Raw genomic sequence first — 22,511 nt, forward strand, 5'->3', positions numbered from 1 at the left:
TATTGCCTCTGTAAGCACTGATAAAGATCGAGATGTTCAGTAGATTGTTCAGTATCTGTAAGCACTGATAAAAGTCAAGATGTTCATTAGATCATTCAGTGCCTCTTTGAGCACTGCTAAAGGTCGAGATGTTTATTAGATTGTTCAGTGTCTCTGTAAGCGCTGATAAAGGTAGAGATGTTCAGTAGATCGTTCAGTGTCTCTGTAAGCACTGATAAAGATCGAGATATTCAGCAGATTGTTCAGTGGCTCTGTAAGCGCTGATAAAGGTAGAGATGTTCAGTAGATCATTCAGTGCCTCTGTAAGCACCGATAACGGTAGAGATGTTCAGTAGATTGTTCATTGCCTCTGCAAGTCCCTCATCCTGTGCTGGATATTATCTTTTCAGTATGTGGTGGAAGATGGTTGACACCCAAGGCTTTAGGCCCTACCTTGCCATTTCAAACCTGGATGATACCTTTGCCATGTGCCCTCCTTTTGTCTACATTGCCAGCAGCATGAGTGATGTCACTAAATTGATCTGCTTCTGTAGTTCCTCTGCCACCCATATATAGGGGAGTTAAAATAGGTACTGGCATTTGTTTCTGTTTTACTTTGTGTCCTAGCTCCTGGCCATATCTAAAAAGTGTGGTCCCCTTATTGAAATTCATAAGGATGATGAATCTTGTTTTAACTGCTAGCTCTCCTTTGGAGGGGCATTTCATTGGAGAGGCTGTCAGGATCCTGAGGTCCAGTCAACATTTTGTCAGCTGTGCTATGGCATTTCCCTCAGAAGCGTAACAGTGCTTATTTTGGGCTGACTGAAGTGGAGTCCTGGGTTTATCCCACTGCACTGGAGTCTTGACTGGAAGATAACTAATATAGCACTTGATTCAGATCCTTCCACATCTGGAGAACTGTACCTTTTATTGGCCACTCTTGAGGTGGTGGTCATCTTCGTGTAGATCACAGAAAGTTCAACACTTGATTTGCCTTTCCATGGACAAAGAATCTGAGATTGTGCCCAGGTTTGGTAAAAGAGATTTGTTCATGTTCATCATATTGATCACTGCTGCAGTAGCCTTATCTGTATGCCAAGGTTATAACAGCTGGCCTGCTTCCAAAGCTTCAGAGCACCATCCACACATTCAAAAACCATCAGTTGTCTTGAGCTGAGTTGACTAAAAAGGCAGGTTTGGGAACCAAGCCTGTTCTGAGCTTTGATACCACTGAAGAGTATACCACTCTCTAGGCTTTCGAGAATCTACTGTCAGCTTAAGCTATTCTTTTGCTGGGAGGTTAAGCTCCCTTTGGAGAAAAACCTGCCAATTTATAAAACTTGTTATTTTGTACGTTTATGTTAAGGAATGTTATTAAGGTATGATTGTATGTATTAATGGACTATCTTGAGACTAAGCAGTGCTCTTTGAAAGGGAGCACTCTCTTTTCCTGTCCGTTTAAAAGTTTTTTTTAAACTAATTGAAACCCGTTTTTTTTTTTTTCTGCAGAGAAACCATTTTTATTTTACTTTTTGGGACTGGGGGAAAAGTGATTTTAAAGACTTTTTTACTGGCTTTTACTGCTTGTTTTCCCTGGGAAACAGACATGATTGCTTGACCATGGAACATCTTACTGGTCCTTTCATCAGTACTTCTTACAGCCACAAAAAACAATAGTTAAGCAAATAGCCTTTGCTGCCATAGCAAGTTAACAATTTGCCTCAGCCGCAGGTGGTTGATTCTGCTGAGGCCATTGCAAACCATTTTTCTTTTACCCCAGATCCCTCTGTTGTAGCATCTGCAGCCACTATGGACCAGGGGTTAGCCACATCCTCTGCAGCTGTTGGGGTCCCTCAATGGGCAAGAGAGAGCCTGTCTTGTCAGTCTTGGGAGAGGGAGCAGGGTGGCTTCTCTGTTTAGTCAGAAAGTTGTGCCTATTCCTGGGAAGCTGCTGCTGCCATTAACATTGTTGGCCCCAATCTTTCCATCAAAAAGAAAAAAAGAAAGCTAAACATGTAGCTACTCCTCAAATTGCCTTTGACAGGAGTAGTTTACTGAGTGTGGCTCAGGGTTTGATTTAGGCTATTGATACATCTTGTAGAGTATTTTCCGGTAAAAGAAAGAGGGATGCCACCTTTCCTGAAGAGAATCAAGATTCTGAATCTGAACAGGAAGATGTAGGGATGGATTCAGGGTTTTGTCCTTAGATTTCTGATTCAGACTCAGAGGAGAGCTCTCTTTATGATTCTCCCTGTGGGTGTTTCTCTTTCTCTTAGACTGTTGCTGGAATGTCCCAGTGTTTTCAGTGGGAGAACAGAGGTCTCTCAAAAAATAGGATGAGTTGTGGGGTCAGCCAGCTGTTACTAAAAGGGCAGATAGGATGTTTAAATTCCTCAGTCTTTTAACATTTTATATACTGTTTCGTAACCTGACCCAGCAGCTATAGCCTTAGAGTCCTCTACTTGCTAAGCACTTGGTTAATCCCAATCCTACTCTTTCTAATAAGGATGGGAATATATTGATAGGTATGGGAAAAAAAGTATGTACATCTGCAACTTTGAATTTCAGACACTTAAATTCTCAGGATCATATGTTAAAATGTATTCTGACATATTGAGGAATATTTTATCTACAGTTTCTTCTTCTGAAGAAAAATCTGCTTTTAAATAACTTAGTGTATTTTATTGCATTGTTTTTAGAAACTGTATGACTCTGTTGTCATTTTTTCCAGGGCTGTGGCCACTGGCACGGTTTTAAGGAAGTTTGCTTGGCTGCATTCTCAGAACCTTCCAGATGATGATAAAAATGACATTTCAAATTCTCCCTTGGACAGAGATTGTGTTTGGCCCCTCTGCTGTAGAGATGATCAAAAAGTGTGATGAAAGGGGCAAGATGATCTAGGGAATCTCTAAGATTTTTCACCCCTCCTTTTCCAAATTGTCCAATTGATATTCTTTCTCCTAATTCAGTTTCAGCAAAAGACAAAATAAACAATCTCATCAGAATTCAGGTGAACAGATGTTTAAGAAGAAGTGGCGAGGAGATTTCCAAATGTAAGTCTCAAACTTCCCAAAACCAAGGACACTCCAACAAGTCTGAATGAGTATTCGAGAGACCTTGATACCCACTCCCACCCTGGCCTTCTGTTTCTTCCAGAAAGTTTGAATCTCCATTTTTCTCTTTGGCAACAGATTGTTTCAGGTAAATGGGTTCTGAAAGTAATTCATCAGGGTTACAGGTGGCAGTGGGAGGAAATTCTTCCTTTCCAGAGGGGTCATTCCTTATCTTGCAGATCAGGCTGTTTTGTTTCCTCCTGTTCTTCATCAAATGCTGTTCCAAGGAATGATAGAAACAGCTCTTCCTTCCCAAGTGAGTAAGGGGTTTTCAAGGATGTTACTAGTCCCAGAGAAAGAAAGGTCTTGGAGACCAGTTCTGGATCTTTCTTTCTTTTCTAAACCTGTTTGTGATGGTGCCCAAATTCAAAATGATGTCACTTCACAACCTGTTGCCTCTTCTTCCTGTTTCAAGTTTTCCTGATAACACTGGACTTACAAGATGCTTATCACATTCCTATTCATCCAGACTTCAGACTCATTTCTGGCCCAGGCAACCATAGATGTCCTTCCATATCACCTTTGCAGTATTCATTACATAAGGGATCTCTTGCCAAGGGTAGCCTAACGTCCAGACAGTATACCAAAGCCTTTAGAATTTATAGACATCGTATGTCACACATATGCTGCCTGCGCAAGGCATAGAGCATAATGGTGACATATGAATGTACATACCTCAAAACTCCTTTGCGCCAGTCCGAACACCATCATTGATCATCGGTCTGAACACTTCTTCTCCTGTGCTGGTCACCAAGCTAATTTTCAGAAAGTGCCCCATTGGGGTTTCTTCTTATCTACTTCTATTTTTATTTTGGTGTGTTTTCATGTTAGCCAAAAATAGATTATATCAGTAAGGGGAGGCAGCTTCCCCGTAAAGATTATCATGAGCAGTGTCTCTCCAGTTTGGGTGATTCTCACAACTATGCGCTGTGTTCTGTGTGCCAAGCATTTGTCCCCAAGACCCTATGTAGTCTTCTGTCTTCCTTGTCATTTTACCTAGAGAGCCAGCATCTAAAGTTGTTGGGGCAAGGTACTGTGATGGAGTCTTCCTGTGCCAAAGGTCAATTGCTTGTCAGGAAAAAGGCCAAAAAACTGAGGTCTGATTTGGCTGATGTCCTGCCTCCCCTGAATGTCTCTCTCAAGGCTGGTGAAAGCCCAGAAAATCATCTGATTGTTGTCTAGGATTCCTCTGCCATGACCCTGTCAGAAGGCCAGCATGGATCCAACTTCTCACACATTCTCGGAGGCTTTACAAAAGTCCACTCCAGACACTGAGGGAGAACCCTGGCTGATTATATCTGAGGAACCAAGGGGGATACCGTAAATCTTGGTTTGAGAGAAGTTCCCTACTGTGCTGGTTGAGTGTTGGCAAGGGTCTGAACCTCCTAGGGATTATTGGGCTGATGTGCCTCAAAAGAAAAAACAAGCATATTCCCCCTGCTGTTAAGGATTCCCTAGGTGAATGGCAAGGTTTTACTTGGGGGTTAATGCCTTAATGGCGTTTAAAGTGTTAGTTTCTGTGCTTGCTCCTCATAAGTCATCCACTCCTGTTAAGAAGCTCAGAGAGCAGGAGTCCTCTGAAGAGGATCTGTTTTCTGGAGAAGAAGCTTTGGCATATTCTTATGAAATCCTTTCTCCCTTGGATTATAGATCTGAGGAGGAAAATTCTGTTAGTCCAGATTCTCCCTTAGAACTCTCTTTGGGGACACTATTTTTCACATGGTGGAATATTTCAAATGGGACTGTTCTGGGGTTTCTGTTATTCAAAAGAAGTATTTTGTACTCCTCCAGATGGAGTCTCCCAATCCTTCTGCTGTTCCTCCAGTATTGACTGCCCTCTTATATACCTTTTCAGCTTCCTCTGTTGCCCCTGATTCCCAGCTCTCAAGAAACCTGACAGCTTTTACAAGGTTTCTGATGATGGTAAGTTTTTGTACAAATGTCCTGCTGATCCTTCTGATAAACCTTTTAAACTTTTGCCATCTACTAAACATCTTCCTTCAGATAAAGACAGGAGAGCCATAAAACATCTATGCAAAAAGGTATGTACTGCTGCCACCCTTGCTTTTAAGGTTATTAATTACCAGACTCATATTGCCAGGTATGTTTTAGCCCTTCTTAAGCTTTTGTGGCAATCTCTGACCTCTGGTTCAGAAGGGAAGGTCTTGCCCTTTCTTTAGTTTGTTCTTCCTTTCAAGTGGCTCGCCACTGTGTTAAATATAGTTATGATGCAGCTGATGCTTCCCCTATGACTGCTGCATTTGGTTCTGTTTTGAGATGTTACTCTTGGCTTCATCTTCAGCCTTTACCTGATATTAAAGCTAAATTGTTGGATGCCCCCTTTGATAATAAGAACCTTTTTGGGTGTTCTGCTGCTGAGCTTTTAACTCCCTACAGGACAAAGGTAAGGCCTTGCAGTAATTGAAGCATATTTTTGTTTCTGCTATCCCTTAAGTTAAGAGGAATTATCCATGCAAATCTACCTTTGTTCATAGACATTCACCCTCTATCCAAAGGTAAAATGGATTCTAGGCGTGTACCCCCTGCTAAGTCTACTCAGACTCCTACCTCTCAGAAGCCTCCTTTTCAAGACAAACAAGGTGCTATCTGACAATTGGCTCCCCCTTTCCCTAGGCCAGGTTCCTTTATTCCTTCATCTTTCTCTTTCCAGTTGTTTAAGGATCATTCAAGACTCTTGGGTTTTGTCCATCATCCACCAAGGATATGTGAAAATCCCCCCTCCCCCTTTTTGGGGCATCCTTCAACCTTCTCAGGAACAGCTTCCTTTCTTTCCAGAACTGAGTCAGGTTCTTTTGGATCAGGACACCATTCAGATTATGCCCCCTTCCCAGGAAGGGAAAGGTTTTTATTCAAGGATGTTCCTGGTTCCCAGGAAGGAGGCCACCTGGAGACCCATTCTGGACCTTTCCCAGCTCAACACCTTTCAAAGTTTCCTTCCTTACAGATGTTGTCCCTTCAAACTCTGTTCCCCTCTTCTTCTTCCCCAGGACGTTTTGGTATCCCTGGATCTTAAGGATGTCAGTCTTCACATCTCCATCCATCCCTTTTTTAGAATGTTTTTACATTTCTCTGTTTCTTCCTTGCATTTTCAGTTCTGTGTTTTACCCTTTGGCCTCTCTACTTTCCCAAGGGTGTTTACCAAATGCCTCACTCCTGTCATTGCCTTCTGCAGGATGAGAGGGGCCCAGATCTCTCCTTGTCTAGATGGCCTACTCATTCAGGCTTCATCCCCTGACACCTTGCTTTAGCACCTTCACTTTACTGTTTGTGTGTTACAGAGCCTGAGGTTCACCATACATTTTCAGACATCAGTCCTGGTTCCTTCTAAGGATCATTTTTATTCTTGGTTGCAGGATCCAGACCGTTCCTATGCTGGCATACTTGACTCCACTCATGACCCTGTCTCTGATCAACTTATTTCAATCATTTCTTCCTCCAGCTTCAGTCACATTCAGGGATTTTCTCAGGGCTCCAAGATTCATGGCTTCCACCATTCCTTTGCTGCCTCTAGCCAGGCTATGAAAAAACTACAGTGGTTCCTCATGCCGGTGTGGCATTAAAACTGCATCCAGTGGATTTCCTAGTTCCCTTTCTTCCATGTTTCAAACGCGAGCTCCAGTGGTAAATTCATCAGCTTTCTCTCAACCCAGAACTTCCTTTCCAACCTCGATTCCCATATCAGGAACTCTTTTCAGATACCTCAGATGGAGTGGTGGACCTCCTTCTGTTACCTCAAGGTCCAGGGTCTCTGTTCTCCCCATTAAAGGTCAGATCACATCACCATCAATTAGATGAGAGTTCTCCTTTTATCTCTTCAGGTTTTTCATTCTTACAGGCCTCTCAACGTTTTCACTGACAATACCACAGTGATGTGATATATAAATAATCAAGGGGGACATGGTCCTACTTTCTTTATAGACTCTCTCTTCAGGTCTGGGATTTAGCTGTCTAGTATCAAGTGACACTTTAGGCTATCTACACTCCTTCAGTGCAAAATGTAGTAGCAGACTCTTTGAGCAGGTCCAGTGCAGAGGCTCACGAGTGGATACATCACAGAGATGTCTTTCTGGACATTGTCCATTGGTGAGGTACTCCACGTGTAGATCTTTTTGCCTCCCCTCTGAACAGACAACTTTCTCTTCTTTGTGCCAGACTCCCAAGCCCTCTGGCTTGGAAGGTAGATGGGTCTATCTTTTCGGTCCAGACAGCATTTGGTCCCCCTTTTTCTTTTGGTGTGTGAAGGGCAATCATCACAATTTACCTCACCGGTTGGACCTTCTCACACAAGAAAAGGGGTCTCTCATCCATTGTCAGTTCACTCTTCAGCTGACTCTGTGGGTGAAAGAGTTTTGATCCCTTTTAGGCACCTGTTTTCTGAGGACGTGCTTAAGGTTCTGCAGGAGGCCAGGAAATCATATTTGTCCAAATGGAAAAGATTTTTTATTTGGTGCCTTTCTCGTAACCAAGGTCCCTTTGGTTCTGTATTATTTGTGTGAATTGCTCCATGCTGGGTTGGCATATTCTTCAGTTAAAGCTCACATGTAAGCTATTTATGATTGTCTACCCTTGACTCCTCCTTTAACCTGTAGGTTTGAGGTCAACTAGTTTCTTAAAGGTGTCCTTCATATCAGGCCTTCTAGGAAGCCTATTCCACCTTCCTGGGACCTCAGTTTTGTACTTGGAAAAATTGATTCTGGCTCCTTTTGAGCCTGCAGCTTCAGCTTCCTTGCAACATTGTACTTGGAAGACTGTTCTTCTTTTTCCCCTTATTTCAGCTAAGTATCTGAACTCCAGACTCGTATAGCTGTTCCTCCTTTCTTAGTTTTTCATAGGGACAGGGTCTCTCTTTGTACTAATCCTTCGTTTATGCCCAAGGTGGACAATGAGTTGTCTGTTAATCAGTTTATTAATTTGCTCTCCTTTTTTCCTTCTACTCAGTCTTCTAGTAAGGAGGTTCTTCGCACTTTGGATTTACATAGACAGCTCAGATATTATTTGGATAAGACTATGACCATTCACAAATCTGAGCAGCTTTTTGTTTCTTTTTATCCCAGGTATGTGGGTTTAGCAGTTCCTAAATAAACCATAGCCTCCTGGATATCTTAAGGCCATTTCTTTTTGTTATTCCTTTTGTGGTAAATGTCTTTCTACTGCTGTAAAGGCTCATTCTACCAGAACTATTACTTCATCTGGTGCCTTTTTCTAAGGACTGGACAGCAATTCCATCCTTTAGTCTACTACTTGGACTTCTGTCCATACTTTCACTAAACATTACAAGCCGGATGTTGTTTCCCGAACAAGAGCTGGCTTTGCCAGAGCTATCCTGCATGGGTTTCTAGAAGGCTCTTCTGTGCCTTCCTCCTCCCAAGTTTCCTGTTGCGATTTTGTACTTTCCCTTATGTAATCAGTACTGCAACAGTGATATGGAAGGACATAGTACAGTTGTAGAAAATCTTACCATAACGGTAGATGTCTTTCTGTTCAGTGTTGCAGTATTTGCTCCTTCACTCCTCCCACTTCTGCTCTGTCATATTTCTTTTGCCTTTCTGGCCAGGGGTTCTTTTCGTTTTTTCTCATCCTGGATGCATGTTCCTCCTAGTCTGTAGGAACAATTTGTTCTTCCTGGGGCTTTTCAGTTCTGAGATATGTACATCCATACATCACCTTTATGCCCAATGCCTTGTGTGGGGAGCATGTGTGTGATGTACAACATCTATAAATTCCAAAGGCTTGGGCAGGAGATCCCTTATGTAATGAATACTGCAACAGTGAAGAGGAGGACATCTACTAATATGGTAAGATTTACACAACTGTACTCTCTCTCTCCCTTCTTTTGGAAATGGCTGGGGCAATTACCACAAGCATCCTCACAGAACAGATCGTCTCACACAAGAACAGGAGTGTTTGATACAATCTGACATCAATCTTCTTCAGTTGACTGCCTGGATAGTAAAGTCTTTGTTCCTTTTATGCACCTGTTTTCTGAGGATGAGCAGCAGGTACTAATGGAGGCAAGAAAGCCTGCTACTAGAAAATCAAATATTAGCAAATGGAAAAGGTTTTCTAGTTGGTGCCAGCAACATAACCACCACCCATTCAGGGCTAGTTGTTTTCTGTTTTACAATATTTGTGTGAGTTACAATCCTATGACCTTTCTTATTCCTCTATCATAGATTAGTTCATAGGTTCATAGATTAGTACTAGGCTAACTGCCCATGTGTGCTATTATAAGCCTAAACAATTACCCCATGTAAGAATCAAACCCTGCACCTTGTGTCTATAAGGTAACACTTTAATCATTACGCCAAACTCCCACCACATTTCAGTATCAGCCATTTCAGCATGTTCTTGAAAGGGGTTTTTCATAGGAGGCCTCCAAGTAAACCAGTGGCATCTCCTTGGTATCTTAATTTTGTGTACGAGAAACTAACACTTGCTCCATGTGAACCAGATTATCTGGATGACTTGCTGTTCTTAACATGGAAAATAGTTTTATTAATTGTTATAATCTATGCAAGAAGGATATCTGAGCTGCAAGCTGTTATGTTGAGTCAACCCTTCCTCATTTTTCACAAGGACAAGGTTTCTTTGAGAACAGTTCTTTTCTTGTGAAGGTAAGAAGAAGGGGCAACTGGTGTCAAAACAGAATATTTCTAAATAGTTGTCTAAAGCTATTACCTTTTGTTATACTCACCATGACAGATTTATTATAGGCAGGGTCAAGCTTACTCCACAAGGACTTTGGCTTCTTCTATGGCTTTTTGGACAGGGTTGGATCATAGAAGTTGCACAGTAAGCTGGATTCTTTCTGTAGGTCTAGATCATGCTTTGCTAAGACCATTCTCCAGGGGCTTCTCTTTCCACCTCCCAAATATAGTTAGCTGTGGTAATCTCCCCATATAGCTATGGCTATCACAGCAATAATCAATATGAAGAACATAGTACAGTTGTGTAAGTTGAAATTACCGTAACAGTAGATGTTTGCATGATCACTACTACAGTTGCCACTCCATTCCCCTTGTTTTTTGGTGTTTTTTATGCCAGGATGTGGACTTTTATTTTTTGTTATTCCTAGCCTTGAATTTCAGCGCTCAGCCTTCCTCTCTCTGCTGGCAGGAAAGCTATGAAGGCCTTTTTGCCCAGACATGTCTTTTAGTCAGCTTAGCCAAAGCTGCTTTACAGTTTAGGTGCATGGAAGATGCCCTGAAGCTTTGGAGGCTGGCCAGCTGTTATATCCCTTGTCAGGATATAACCCATATAGCTAAGGCTACTGTAGCAGTGATCATTTAAACATCTGCTGTTATGGTAAGTTCAACTTGCACAACAGTCCTTTCTTTTGTTCACTGCTTCAAAATATAGCCAAATTGGAATGCTCCTCTTAATAAAAGTATTCTGATACAGATTGCTGCAGGGGCAGAAGGCATGCTCCTTATGTGTAGGCTGATTTGTTAAGCTCTGACTGAGTGTGCATTGACTGGTAAACCAGTTCCCAAATATTAAAGGCATCAGAGGCACATGGGATATATGCAAATGATCCTTATGTACATCAGGTGTTTCAGCTAATAGGCAATTCTGAATGCCCATTACTTGTTTCGTCATTTTAATGGACAATTTCAGGCCAATAAAACATTCTGCTTGTGCTGTGCTGATGAGGTCATAACAAGGCCGAAATATGCATATCCACAGCTAGTGGGGTTTGGCTTTATTGGCCTGAAATTGTCTATTCAAATGACAAAACTAGTCATGGGCATTCAGAATTGCCAATTAGCTGAAACACCTGATGTTCATAAGGATCATTTGCATATATCCCATGTGCCTTTGATACAAGATGTTTGGGAGGTCACTCAGTGGAAGTTCTAGCTTTTCTGGGGTTTTCATTTTGTTTTTACTGATTGTTTTTTCAGTGACCTTCTCACTCATTGTTTCAAATATTAAAGGCAGGAAAGCATCTGGATAATTTAGGAATCTAGTTTTATGGCAAGTATCTTGCGCACATGTGTTATATTTAAACCTTACTGTAATTCCATATTTTGAAGAATTTATCACTTAGCAGGGCAGCAACTCTTCCACTATTCCCTGTTTGTGACTTTTCCCTCCTTTTGTAGTCAGGGTAGGAACAGGTTTCCTTATTCCTTTGCTTCTTGCATGTTTTTTGGAATGTACAGAGGAGTTGAAGGGTCTGCACCTTCCCCACTGTACAGTCCTCTGACAATGACTGGAAAGCACCGAAAAAGATGCATTACTGCAGTGAGACTGAAGATTCTTTGCAGGCTTGTCAGCTTACTAGCAGAAATGTTCCAAGACTGCTGTTCTTATTTCATATGCCTCAGAGGATCTGGAGGAGTTGTAGCTGCAACATAACTACCATATTCACTCTTACATACTAATGACTGTATTCACTCTTACATACCAGTTCAGGGCCAGAAGCATGAATCAAAAACAAATTTAGTGAAAGAACGTATAGTGTAGACATTGTGGGAATTTAATGGTTGTGAAATGCATATGCACCATACATGATGCTGGTGAATTGTTTGCTTTTTGTGCTGTAAAAAAACATATGTTTGTTAGCCCTTCTGTTCCCTGTGTAAGTGATACCGTGTTCCCAGAATGCATTTTTGTGCATCACATTGTATAATTTTTAAATGAGACTCCCTAGTTACCAGTGCATACTCCAGCTTTTATTATCTTTATTATTATAGCTCATGTTTGTTTGTGGTACTGTGTGAGCAGTGTATTGTTGAGCTTCAGTTCCTTATCCCATAATCAGCTGTTTTATGCTTTCCCTGACTGTTTTTCAGGCTGTTACCTGCCTAGTAATCCAGAAGCAATAGTACTTGACATTGACTATAAATCTGGAACACCTATGCAAAGGTAAGTATTCTAGACTGGAATTTGTTCAATGAAAATATATCTCGAGACACAGTAGGCAGAAAATTTAAGGGAGTTTATTCTCTCAGGGTAATCATTTGCCCATCCTAATGTATGCTGCTTAAATGTCTCAGTACTGGAGGTACATGAGATCCACTCAGAAAAAAAATGTGAGTGCTGCTGTAATTATTCTTATTCAGAAACTGAGGGATCCTAGACTGGATTAAAAAACTTGTGATAAGAATACTTATTTGTTAGAGTTAGCTGTCAGGCATACTATCAAATCAGAAGCACCTGGGGATCTGTGGAGGGTAAACAATAAATCTTGGCGTGTTGGTATTCATTGTGTAATTCACTTGCAGGTTTACAACTAGATGTAGAGATGGTATCACTGACCATTGCAGGGTTGTTACCATGGGGTTCCCTATGTGTGTTTGAGGACCATAACTGCATTCCTTGGAGATGGCAGAGATTTAAGTGCAGTTAGTGGAAACTATATATGTACTGCAAAGTTGCTGCATGTCGGAGCATTCCCTCTTTTTTTGAGGTACAGCCATCTTGGTGCTAGAATATTTAAATATAAGAGTTTATAGGGTACAGCCTTCACACTGTGGGTACAGGTGGGCTTGACTACAGCAATAAAAGCTTTAATTGTGTAACAGCTTTCAAAGTTCAATGTTACTTGTGTTAAATCACCCTTAAATTTTCATAGTTTCAGGAGTTGCATTATTGAGTGTCAGCCTTTTGATAAAGAATCTTTACCATGGTGCATCTCTGCGGACATGGAAATAAGGAGGTGGAGAGGATTAACGTGTTAAAAAGAAGGATAAGAGTGGAGGGTGTGTTCAAGATCTAGACATCTGAGGTCTGTTCACCAGGAAAAACAGTAATATAGATGCAGATATTATTAAATCCCAGCTTTGAGGTGGGGAATGGGTATCGATTTAGATAAGTTGAAGTTCGTAGTCTCACTGCAGATAAGTAACCATGTGTATTGGTGTGCATTGGGAATGGTTGGGGGTGTAAGATAGGCATTTACTCCAAAGAGAGATTTATTTACTCAAACTGTAGTTCTGTCAAAGAATGTGCTGAGTTTATAGTGATAATTATGTATAGGGCAACCAGGATGAGTGGGGGCAAGTCTGAGGATTGTATAGGACACACTGGAGAGATTTTTTTCTCTGAACTGACCTGAGAATGCCTGGGTGTCCCACAGGGTGAGCAGGAGATGTTGCTGGAGATTAAGAAAGCCTGGTCTGTCCTGCTAAGCTTGCTGCTACTTCAGTGCTTAGCAAGACAAGTGATTTAGAAAGGGAATGATCATTTCAGTGACATTTAGTAAGGCATGCAAGTAGGTATAACCTTGTCTCGTTCATCCTTCCCCTGCTGCTAGGACTGTAACTTTGGCTCAGTGTCACATCAGCACTGATGCAGACTGTCTCATACTTCCTTTTTTCCCCTTTACTCACGATCTTCTGCTTTCCAGCTTCCTCACCAGGTTTTGCTCAACACTATTCACACTAGCATTACTTGCAAATGGTTCTATGCTCTTTGCTTTAGACTGGAGTTTTTTTGCAGTCCTTTTCTAATTTGTGGAACTACCCTTAGACTTTTCATCTCTAGACAAGTGATTTCTTAACATCTTCAGTGAAAAATATCCATTTTTTGACGTTAAGCTGCTTAGTCGTTGTGTAGCTGTTTTAAGCACAGTTTTGTTTATGTTACTGGAATTTGACTAGGCACATATTTCTCACATGGAGCACTGCTTTCTTTAGAGGCCTGTTTGGTGTAATTCTGGTCTTTTTTCTGTGTAAAATAACTTTATTATGTGTTTCATGTGACCATAAACTGCCACCTCAGGATTAACATGTGAAGTGTGTCATGTGCTTGGGAGCTTTCCATCTTTAGGAACCATGTTGCTTTTGTAGAAATGTTGATATAAGAGGCTTAATTGAGTGTAGAAATCAAATGATACTAAATTTCCAATGATCGGAGCCAAATTCCTTCTATCTCCATGACTTACCATAATGAGAGGCAAATGTTTTGTGAAAATTATAGACAAACATAAATCCGCCAAATGTAAGGGCCATGCAAGAGTTAAGGAATTTTCCTCTCCCTTTTCCCTTGTGAAGATCCCTCATAGGGAGGAGAGGCTGGGCTTTTGTAGAATCCACTATGTCCAAAATTGCGGTGATAGTTATAGATGAGTAACCCCACCCCACATCAGGCCCAAGGACTGGGTGGGGGTTCCTGAACATGACAGTAACTCTTCCCTGCTGGAGGCAGATCTTTCCCGGGATTCTCATTCTTGTCCCATCTGTTCTGGTCAGTCTCTTTTTCCATGTCCATCTTAAACACTGACTATGACAAACTCTCCCAGAATATGTTGCAATATCAGGTGGACTTCAGCCTCCTCCAATCCCCTTCTCATGTACAGCTGGATCAGGAACTGCCCTATCAGGATGATTTTTTCCTCTTTATTGGCATAGGCCCTGATGCCAACCATACGAATGTCATACAACTCCCTGTTGGTACTGACATGACTTGCTTCTTCTCAGTTGACTCCTCCTGTGGCTGTGGAGTTTGGGGTTGAGAGTAGTGTCCAGGACTGACCCCTTCAGTGTTAAGATCTTTGATTCCTTGGTGCTGAAAACTTTGACATTTGGGATCAGTATCAGTGGTATGCCATCTTCAACGCAGACCAGCACTGGCTTACTGGTGCCTCAGTTTTCAGCATCACCAGGATGCACTGGTGCTGCACTCTGTTCTGGTAATGTAGCCTCAGTTGCAGAAGCTATCCCTAGCACTAGTTTTAGAGGCAGTCTCTGCTTGGACCTCTAGTCCTTATGAATTATGCACCAGGGATAGCTTCTCATCACCAGGCCAGATGAATGCCTTGTGTGGGGTCCTTTATCCAAAGTCAGAGTCAGGGACATCCTTCTCTGGATCCCTCCAACCAAGTGGGCTAGCCAACAAAGTTGCAAGAGGTAGTGTCTGGACTCTGTGTGAGCCCCTGAAACCAGACTCAGATTTGTCCACTGAGTCTTATCCCCCTGTTTCTGCCTAGATTACCCCAAGTTCAGGGAATTCATTTTAAATACAGGATATAACCAGCATGTCACATGTGGACCATTTAAAGTCCTATCACTGCAATGGAATGGATTATCATAGATGTCATTAACAAGGACATTGGCAACCTCCAAACAGTTGATCCCACACAGTTTGGCTTCATTAAGCGGTGATCATGTCTGTTAAATTTGGTCGACTTCTTTGAGACAGTCACCAAAGCCATGGACGAGGGGAAGACGGTGCACACTGCCTACCTTGACCTGGCAAAAACCTTTGACATTATTCCCCACTTGGGCATAATAGATAAAATCTTTCAACTAGGCATCAATACATATATTACCATATGGGTAGCAAACTGGCTCATTGATAGAACTCAAACAATGACACAAGGTGAACCAATGATAAAGTGGAACCGACGAAAAAAAAGTCCAAAACACCAAAGCAAAAGCAAGTTCCACAGCATTGTATAAATTCTTATAATAAAACAAAGCTTTCAGACATAAACGTCCTTCTTCAGTGTTGAATAAAATTCATATTAAGACATCATATCCTTTATAGTTAAAATCCAAGAAAACACATGACACAGTCTACCTATCATAATCTAACACAATTAAGTAATTAAGAACAATTTGTAGAATATTTCACTGAAAAATCTTGAAGAAATATATTGCATTCCACTAAGCAAAACTTTGAAAAGAATGATTGCTAAAAGGAAAACATGACATTCCATTTGAAAATGCCTCAAAAGCATATTTACGTTTATATTTCACTAAAACAAAGAAAATACTTATATGGACATAGATACATGTAGTTTTAAGTATACATGCAAGTCATTTGTTATAGTAATGAATGTGGGGATACCTATTGTATTTGTTGCTGTTTTTTCTTCAAGATAAGTTTTAATGTAACCTGTTTGTTTAAACCAGGGTATATGTCCGCCTGCAAGCAGATAATCCACTCATACCCCTTGGTATCCAATCTATTTACCAAATCGCCACGTCTAATATTAGAAGTTAAAGTATCCATAACACAAAAAGAAAAATAATGTTATTCATCTGTTTCTTGTATATGTTGGGCTAGGGAGTTTGTAATTACCTTCCTTCTCATTTCTGACTTATGTTCTACAATCCTGTCTCTTAGCCTTCTTGTTGATTTACCACCCTAGAAGCACGGACATTGTTGACATAATGCTAGATAAATCACATTTGTTGTATTACTGGTAGCTGTACAACAAAATTTAAATTTCCTACCACTTTCTTTGTTTTAGTGAAATATAAACATAAATATGCTTTTGAGGCATTTTCAAATGGAATGTCATTTTTTTAGCAATCATTCATTTCAAAGTTTTGCTTAGTGGAATGTAATATAATTTCAGTGAGATATTGTTCTTAATTACTTAATTGTGTTAGATTATGATAGGCAGGCTGTGTCGTGTTATATTGGATTTTAACTATAAAGGATGTGATGTCTTAATATGAATTTTATTCAACACTGAAGAAGGGCGTTTATGTCTGAAAGCTTTGTTTTATTAAAAGAATTTATATAACGCTGTGGAACTTGCTTTTGCTTTGGTGCTTTGGACTTTTTGTTTGCCGGTTCCACTTTATCTATCATTGGTTCACCTTGTGTTTCATTGTTTGTTTTACTTTTTTGGTAAACTTTTGAGGGTTGTCTTTTCTCTACAAGATGATACAGCCTACTAATTTAAAATGGCTCTAGCTTAGTTAGTACTAATCTATGAACCTATGAACCTAATTTACAACAAGATGGTATTAAAACCTTGCAGAATCTGTTGGTGAGAGAGAATCCATTGCTGAACTGCATAGTTACAACGGTGGAAGGAACTACAAGGGTTACGAATGTAATATCCGAGAAAACTGAATTCCTGTCCTCACTAAAAACCTTAGAGAATACGGTAAAAATGTTTAAAAAGTTACAATGGCAAAGGTTTAGCTTTAATACATATTGGGAACTAGACATAGTTCCATGAGGGCTTTGCATTCTTAACATGCTTTCTTATGGTAATTTATATCCAGATCTTCTTAAAACATGGCAAGAACTGAATATTAATCTAAGTCTCAACTATATGCGGTTAATGAATGACTTTTTTTGTCAAAAGAAGATGAATTGTGTAAGGAAATAGAGGAAATGGAAAGAAATGTATCTAATTCATCTCTATTTCAAGAAAGTTTGGGGTAATTTGATGAAATGTTCAAAAGACTTATTGCCTTCGATAATCAGCTGGAAGGCACTAAATGTAAGAAAATTTATAGGGACATTTCTGACTTCAATAATGGCTGCATTTTTTCTTGGCCAAAACCTGCAGCAATTAAACAACCTAAAATTAATTGAAATTATAATAGCCGTGGCTCTATGTATGAGCTGGATGTTTTTACAGCTGATTTGAATCAACCGGCATCTGTAACGAACGCTGTATCCCAAAATGACATTGTGTTCAGCCAATCAAATGAGGAGGGAGGTACGGCTAGCGAGCCTTCTACGTCAGCACCCCTTGCCAAACATGTAGTTTGGAGGAAGGAGAAACCAGACCAATGGTTACCAACACCTAACAGTAGTGAAAACCAGAAATTAAATTTGAATTCCACTTTTTTAGAGGGGAACCAGTGAATTGTTATAAAATTACCAGAACAAGTGGCACAGAAGGATCGCAGTGTGTTCAGACATCGATCACAATCCAGGAGAAGAACCAGACAAGGTCCAACAACTCGCAGCCGCACAACAAACAATAACAGCGAATGGTGAGACCCTTAATAATAAGACTCTGGATACGAACTTTTTGAATGAACGTTTAGCTTATAATTATGTACAGCCTACCAACTTCTGTAGCCAAGAGCAACAGGAGGTAAGGACAAACTTGTTAAAAGAACAAGTGAATAGAATAGGGTTTTCTGGTACTATTAGTGTGCATAATTTGAGTTATGATGTTGAACGGGTAATAGGAATGGCATTGAATGTTACTAAACCTTTGAGTGAACAACAAATAATTTCTGGCAACATCTCCGGATAAATGTCTAATGTGAACTGTATATCTAGTAGGGACCAACAGAGGGTTACGGGTATCTCTGAAAGTAATACAGGTCCATTTAAACTTAATGTATTAAATGAGGTGCATGCACGATAGATGATAATTACTAATAAGCCAAGATGTTTGAATACTACGTGTGAACAAGTACCTTTTACTAGGGGTTTACAGTGTAAATGCTTCTGCTGTAAATAATGAATTGAGTAGATATGAACTAAGTCTTATGGACACTTGTCCTGCCCTGGATAATGCTGCTGAAATAAATAATGTTAAGTTGTCTATCTCGCCGTCATTCTTGCTGGTTCGGCTCCGACTCGGCCATCTACTAAAGCTCGAGAGCTATTTACTGGCTCGAGGCCTCCCCTTATCCCACAATGCTTGGCGCTAGATACCCAGATCTTGTTTGCTGCTTCAGCTTTTACTGGCTCAGGTCATATTAATCCTTTTTTTTTGGTATTACTAGCTAATATTTACCTTGTATTTTCCTTAGATATAGATTGTCTTTCCCTTGTAGTGTAGTTAGACTGTGTATCCCCTAGTTTGTCCCACTAAGGAAACTCATTTTCTGTTAGAGAGTTTCTACCCTTCCCCTTGTTTCTCTCTATTAGTGGCTAACCCCACCCTTGTTGTACCTATAGGAGTAGTGTTTAGCCTTGTAGTATTTGTATATTTTTATTAAGGATAGTTGTTAAGTGTGTGCGATAGTTTTTTGTGGTTATTATTGTTAGCTTAACTAGTGCGGGTGTGTGTTTCTGTGTGCCTTGTTTAAGCACTAGTTTAATTTTTCTCTCTTTAGTATCCCCGGGCCAGTATGTCCAAGGATACTAAAGTTTCAGGCTTCAAGAAGTTTGACTCGTGCTGTCAGAAGATGTCTCTGACAGACGGTCACACTTCTTGTGTTTATTGCTTGGGTTCCCTACACCTGCAGGACTCCTGCTCGGTCTGTCATGCCTTCAGCCCGAGAGTCCTGCAGGAGCGTAGGGATAAGCTTATTTTGAGAGGTTTACTTAAGCCAGAGGGATCCCCGGCGAAGCCTCAGTCGGGGAAATCCTCAAAGCCCACCAAGCCGTTGGCTCCCAGTTCGGAGCTGTCGCCGGGCAGAGCATCTGCCTCCTCTTCGGCTCCGGCTGGAGCCGACATCCCTAGACCTCAGTCGGCTCCAACTTTAGTGTCGGAACCGTCGTTGGGCCGAAAACATTCTAGGTCCCCTTCCCTAGAATCGGTTTGTGCGGCTCCGAGGTCACAGTTGCTTCAGTCGGAACGAAGCCATAGGTCCCACTACTCTCGGTCCTCCAGGTTATCCGATCATGACTTTGAGAGGGTGGTCAGTAGACTCCTTAAATCGCAGGCCGGGGCCAAAATGTTAACCAGCCCTTCTCAATAGACTGTGGCTGTCCCGGTGTCTTCAGCAGTTCCTCCTCTGACTCCCCTTTTGTGTTCGGAGCCAGAGCTGGTTGGGGCTCGAATCTTGGAAACGTCGGAGCCGATACCACATCGTTCAGCTCCTTCGTCGGCTCCGATCTCTTCATTGGTTCCTTCCTTGGAGGGATCTTGGTGCCGGGATTCCCTCGTCGGATCTGAGGGGGTGAGTGGCATCGGACCCTTGTCCCTGACCTCGTTCTCCCTCTCGGGGCTTCGGCGCAGATGAGCTCAGCCCCAACATCTGCCTCGGAGCCATCCTTCTCGGTGCTGGGAGGGGTTCACGTCTCTTCGGAGTGGGGACCCTCTGCTCTGCCTGATGGGGGCGCCTTCGAGGTCATGAGGAGTGTGCTGACTCTTGAGTCGGCTCCTCGATCGGTCCCTTCAGCTCCTCCCCCCATGGTGCCTGAATCGGTCTCTGTCCACCCTCCTGACCCCAAGCATGGAGAACAGACGCTCTAGGTCGCCCCATTGGGCATATCTTCCTCTTCCGAGGCCTCCCTTGATCATTCAGAGGAGCCCCCTCAGAAGAGAAAATGTAAGAGGAAACATGTCGACTCCCCCGAGTCAGTCACGTCTGATACAGACTTGGAGGATTCGGAAGGGTCACCAAGATCCCCCTCTGAGGATGTCTCTTTTTCAGACATCCTAGAGATCCTTAAGCAGAGGGGGAACTGGACTGCCCTTAACCCTTCCGAGGATGAGTCGGTATACTTGGACGCATTTGGTTCTTGCCCTTCCACCTCCTGGGTGTCTCCACCCTTCAACCCGCTCACGGAAGTAGTGGCTTGAAGGGCGTGGTCAGCCCCGGACACAGTGGAACCAACTCCCCGCAGGCCAACTAAGTTCATTACAGCCCCACCCAACAAACAATTTTTGACAAAAGATGTCCCCGTTGATGCCATGGTGGTGGCAGCAGCCACTAAGAAGGAGTTGGCTGACCCTTCGGTGCCTGTCCATCCACCTAATAAAGAGTCTAGGACGATGGACAGGTACAGGGAGCGAATGTTTTCCTCAGTGACCTTTTCCATGCGGTCGCTGAATTATCTGTGCCATTTCACCCGCCTTCAAAGGGATCTTCTCAAGGAACTGGGTGATACCCTTCAGGATCCATCAGCTGTGGGGGCTCAGGATAAGATTAACTCCCAGCTGGCGACCCTTAACTCTATCGTCAACTCCTCCATGTGGCTCATTTTTTATGCAGCCGATGGAGCGAGTAGGGCCGCAGGTACAGGCGTGGCTTTGAGAAGACATGCCTGGATTCGGTTATGTAACTTTGCTGACCCCTTTAAGGTGTCCTTCACCAATACTCCCTTTGATGGTTCGGCTCTGTTTAGACCACAGGTGAAGGATACCCTTACCAGGTGTGAGCAGGAAGGCAAGACACTCTCTGCCATGGGAGTCTGTTTTTCTACTCCCTCTAGACCATACCCTAAGGGTCAGAAGAGTGGGAAAATGTGGTTTCAGAAACCCCAGGGAGTCGTGCCTGACACACGTGGTGAGTTTCCCTCCAGGGGCAGGGGAGGGAACAATAATAGATGCTGCTCGGGGGGCAGAGGGGGTCCGCAAAATCAGGGTAGCAGAGGAACCTTCTCTGACAAACCCTTTCAGCACCCCTGAGGGGCTGCCCAACTATCCACCTTCAGAGGCAGTTGGGGGAAGATTGTCACTGTACCCAGAAGCCTGGCATCTCCTCACACAAGACAAATGGGTACGGTCCATCATATCCGATGGTTACAAAATTCCCTTTGTCCACACCCCTGTACAAACAACCAAGTCCCTTCCAGATGTTTCTGGATGGTCACACTTCAGTCCATTCTACCCTTTTTGGGTCAGGACAATTGGATGTGCTCCATAGACCTTCAGGATGCGTACTATCATATCAAAATGGACAGGCGCTCCAGAAGGTTTCTCCGCTTCCGGCTGGGAGCCAGTCACTGTCAATTCAGAGCCCTGCCCTTTGGTCTCACCACAGCCCCCAGGGTGTTAACCAAATGCATGGCAGTGGTTACGGCTCACCTGAGATGGCGAGGATTCCAGGTGTTTCCATATCTAGATGACTGGCTCCGTACTGCTTCCACCAGGCATCAGCTACTGCGAGCTAGGGATTATACCATCCAAACTTGCTCAGAGCTAGGTATCTCAATAAATTTCGAAAAGTCTGCATTGTCGCCTTGTCAGTCTATAACTTTTATAGGTGCAAGATTAAATACAAAAGAGCTGTCTGCAAAACTTCCTCTAGACAGAGTGTCAGACATTCGCTGACATGTGCAGGTCTTACTACAGTGCAAGAGGATTCAGGCCAACTTTGGGTCTCATGGCAGCAGCAATCATACTAGTTCCCCTGGCTTGTTTTCACATGCGGATTCTTCAGTGGATGCTCTTTACCCAATGGCCTTTTCAACAACTTCTGATGTCTCACAACATAGTAATCACTCAGTCATGCAAAGACCACCTGGCTTGGCGGATGGTCTCCCCCCTCTAGTACTCCAGGGCAGACCATTTGTTCTTCCTCCCCCTGTTGCCACGGTGACCATGGATACCTCCCTGATCGGGTGGGGGGGGCATTTTCAGGACAGGACTGTCCAAGGCACTTGGCAACCTCTAGAGTACCACCTGCACATAAATGTTTTGGAGATGAGAGCGGTGCTTTTAGCGTTGCAAGCTCTTCAGGACTCTCTACCCACCGGGACTATTGCAATTCAAACAGACAATATGTCTGTAGTGTGATACATCAACAAGCAGGGCGGAGCCAAGTCCTATCCCTTATGTCGAGAAGCACTCAGACTCCAGTAGTGGCCGATCTCCTCTCAACGGTTTCTGATAGCAACGCACATCCCCGGGAAGTGCAACGTCATAGTGGACAGGCAAAGCAGAGCTATTCTCATGCCTCACGAGTGGTCTCTCAATCAGTCAGTAGCGGACAAAATTTTCCGCAGATGGGGTCAACCTTGCTGCGACCTTTTCGCAACTCCTCTCAACAGCAAGTGCGACAATTT

The 22,511-nt window shown here is 42.5% G+C and overlaps 1 protein-coding gene across 1 annotated transcript in view; it reads left to right on the plus strand.

The window, feature by feature from the left end:
• The window catches only part of PI4KA (phosphatidylinositol 4-kinase alpha), a gene marked incomplete at its 5' end in the record, with an annotated part of 2,160,482 nt that overhangs the window by 1,957,630 nt on the left and 180,341 nt on the right, over positions 1-22,511 (plus strand). The window contains 1 exon segment of the mRNA XM_044068731.1: positions 11,912-11,984. Coding sequence (XP_043924666.1) covers positions 11,912-11,984 — 73 coding nt within the window.

This window comes from Protopterus annectens, chromosome 4.part0 (genome assembly GCF_019279795.1).
Source record: "Protopterus annectens isolate FY-2018-M chromosome 4.part0, PAN1.0, whole genome shotgun sequence".
Taxonomy (NCBI): Eukaryota; Metazoa; Chordata; order Ceratodontiformes; family Protopteridae; genus Protopterus; species Protopterus annectens.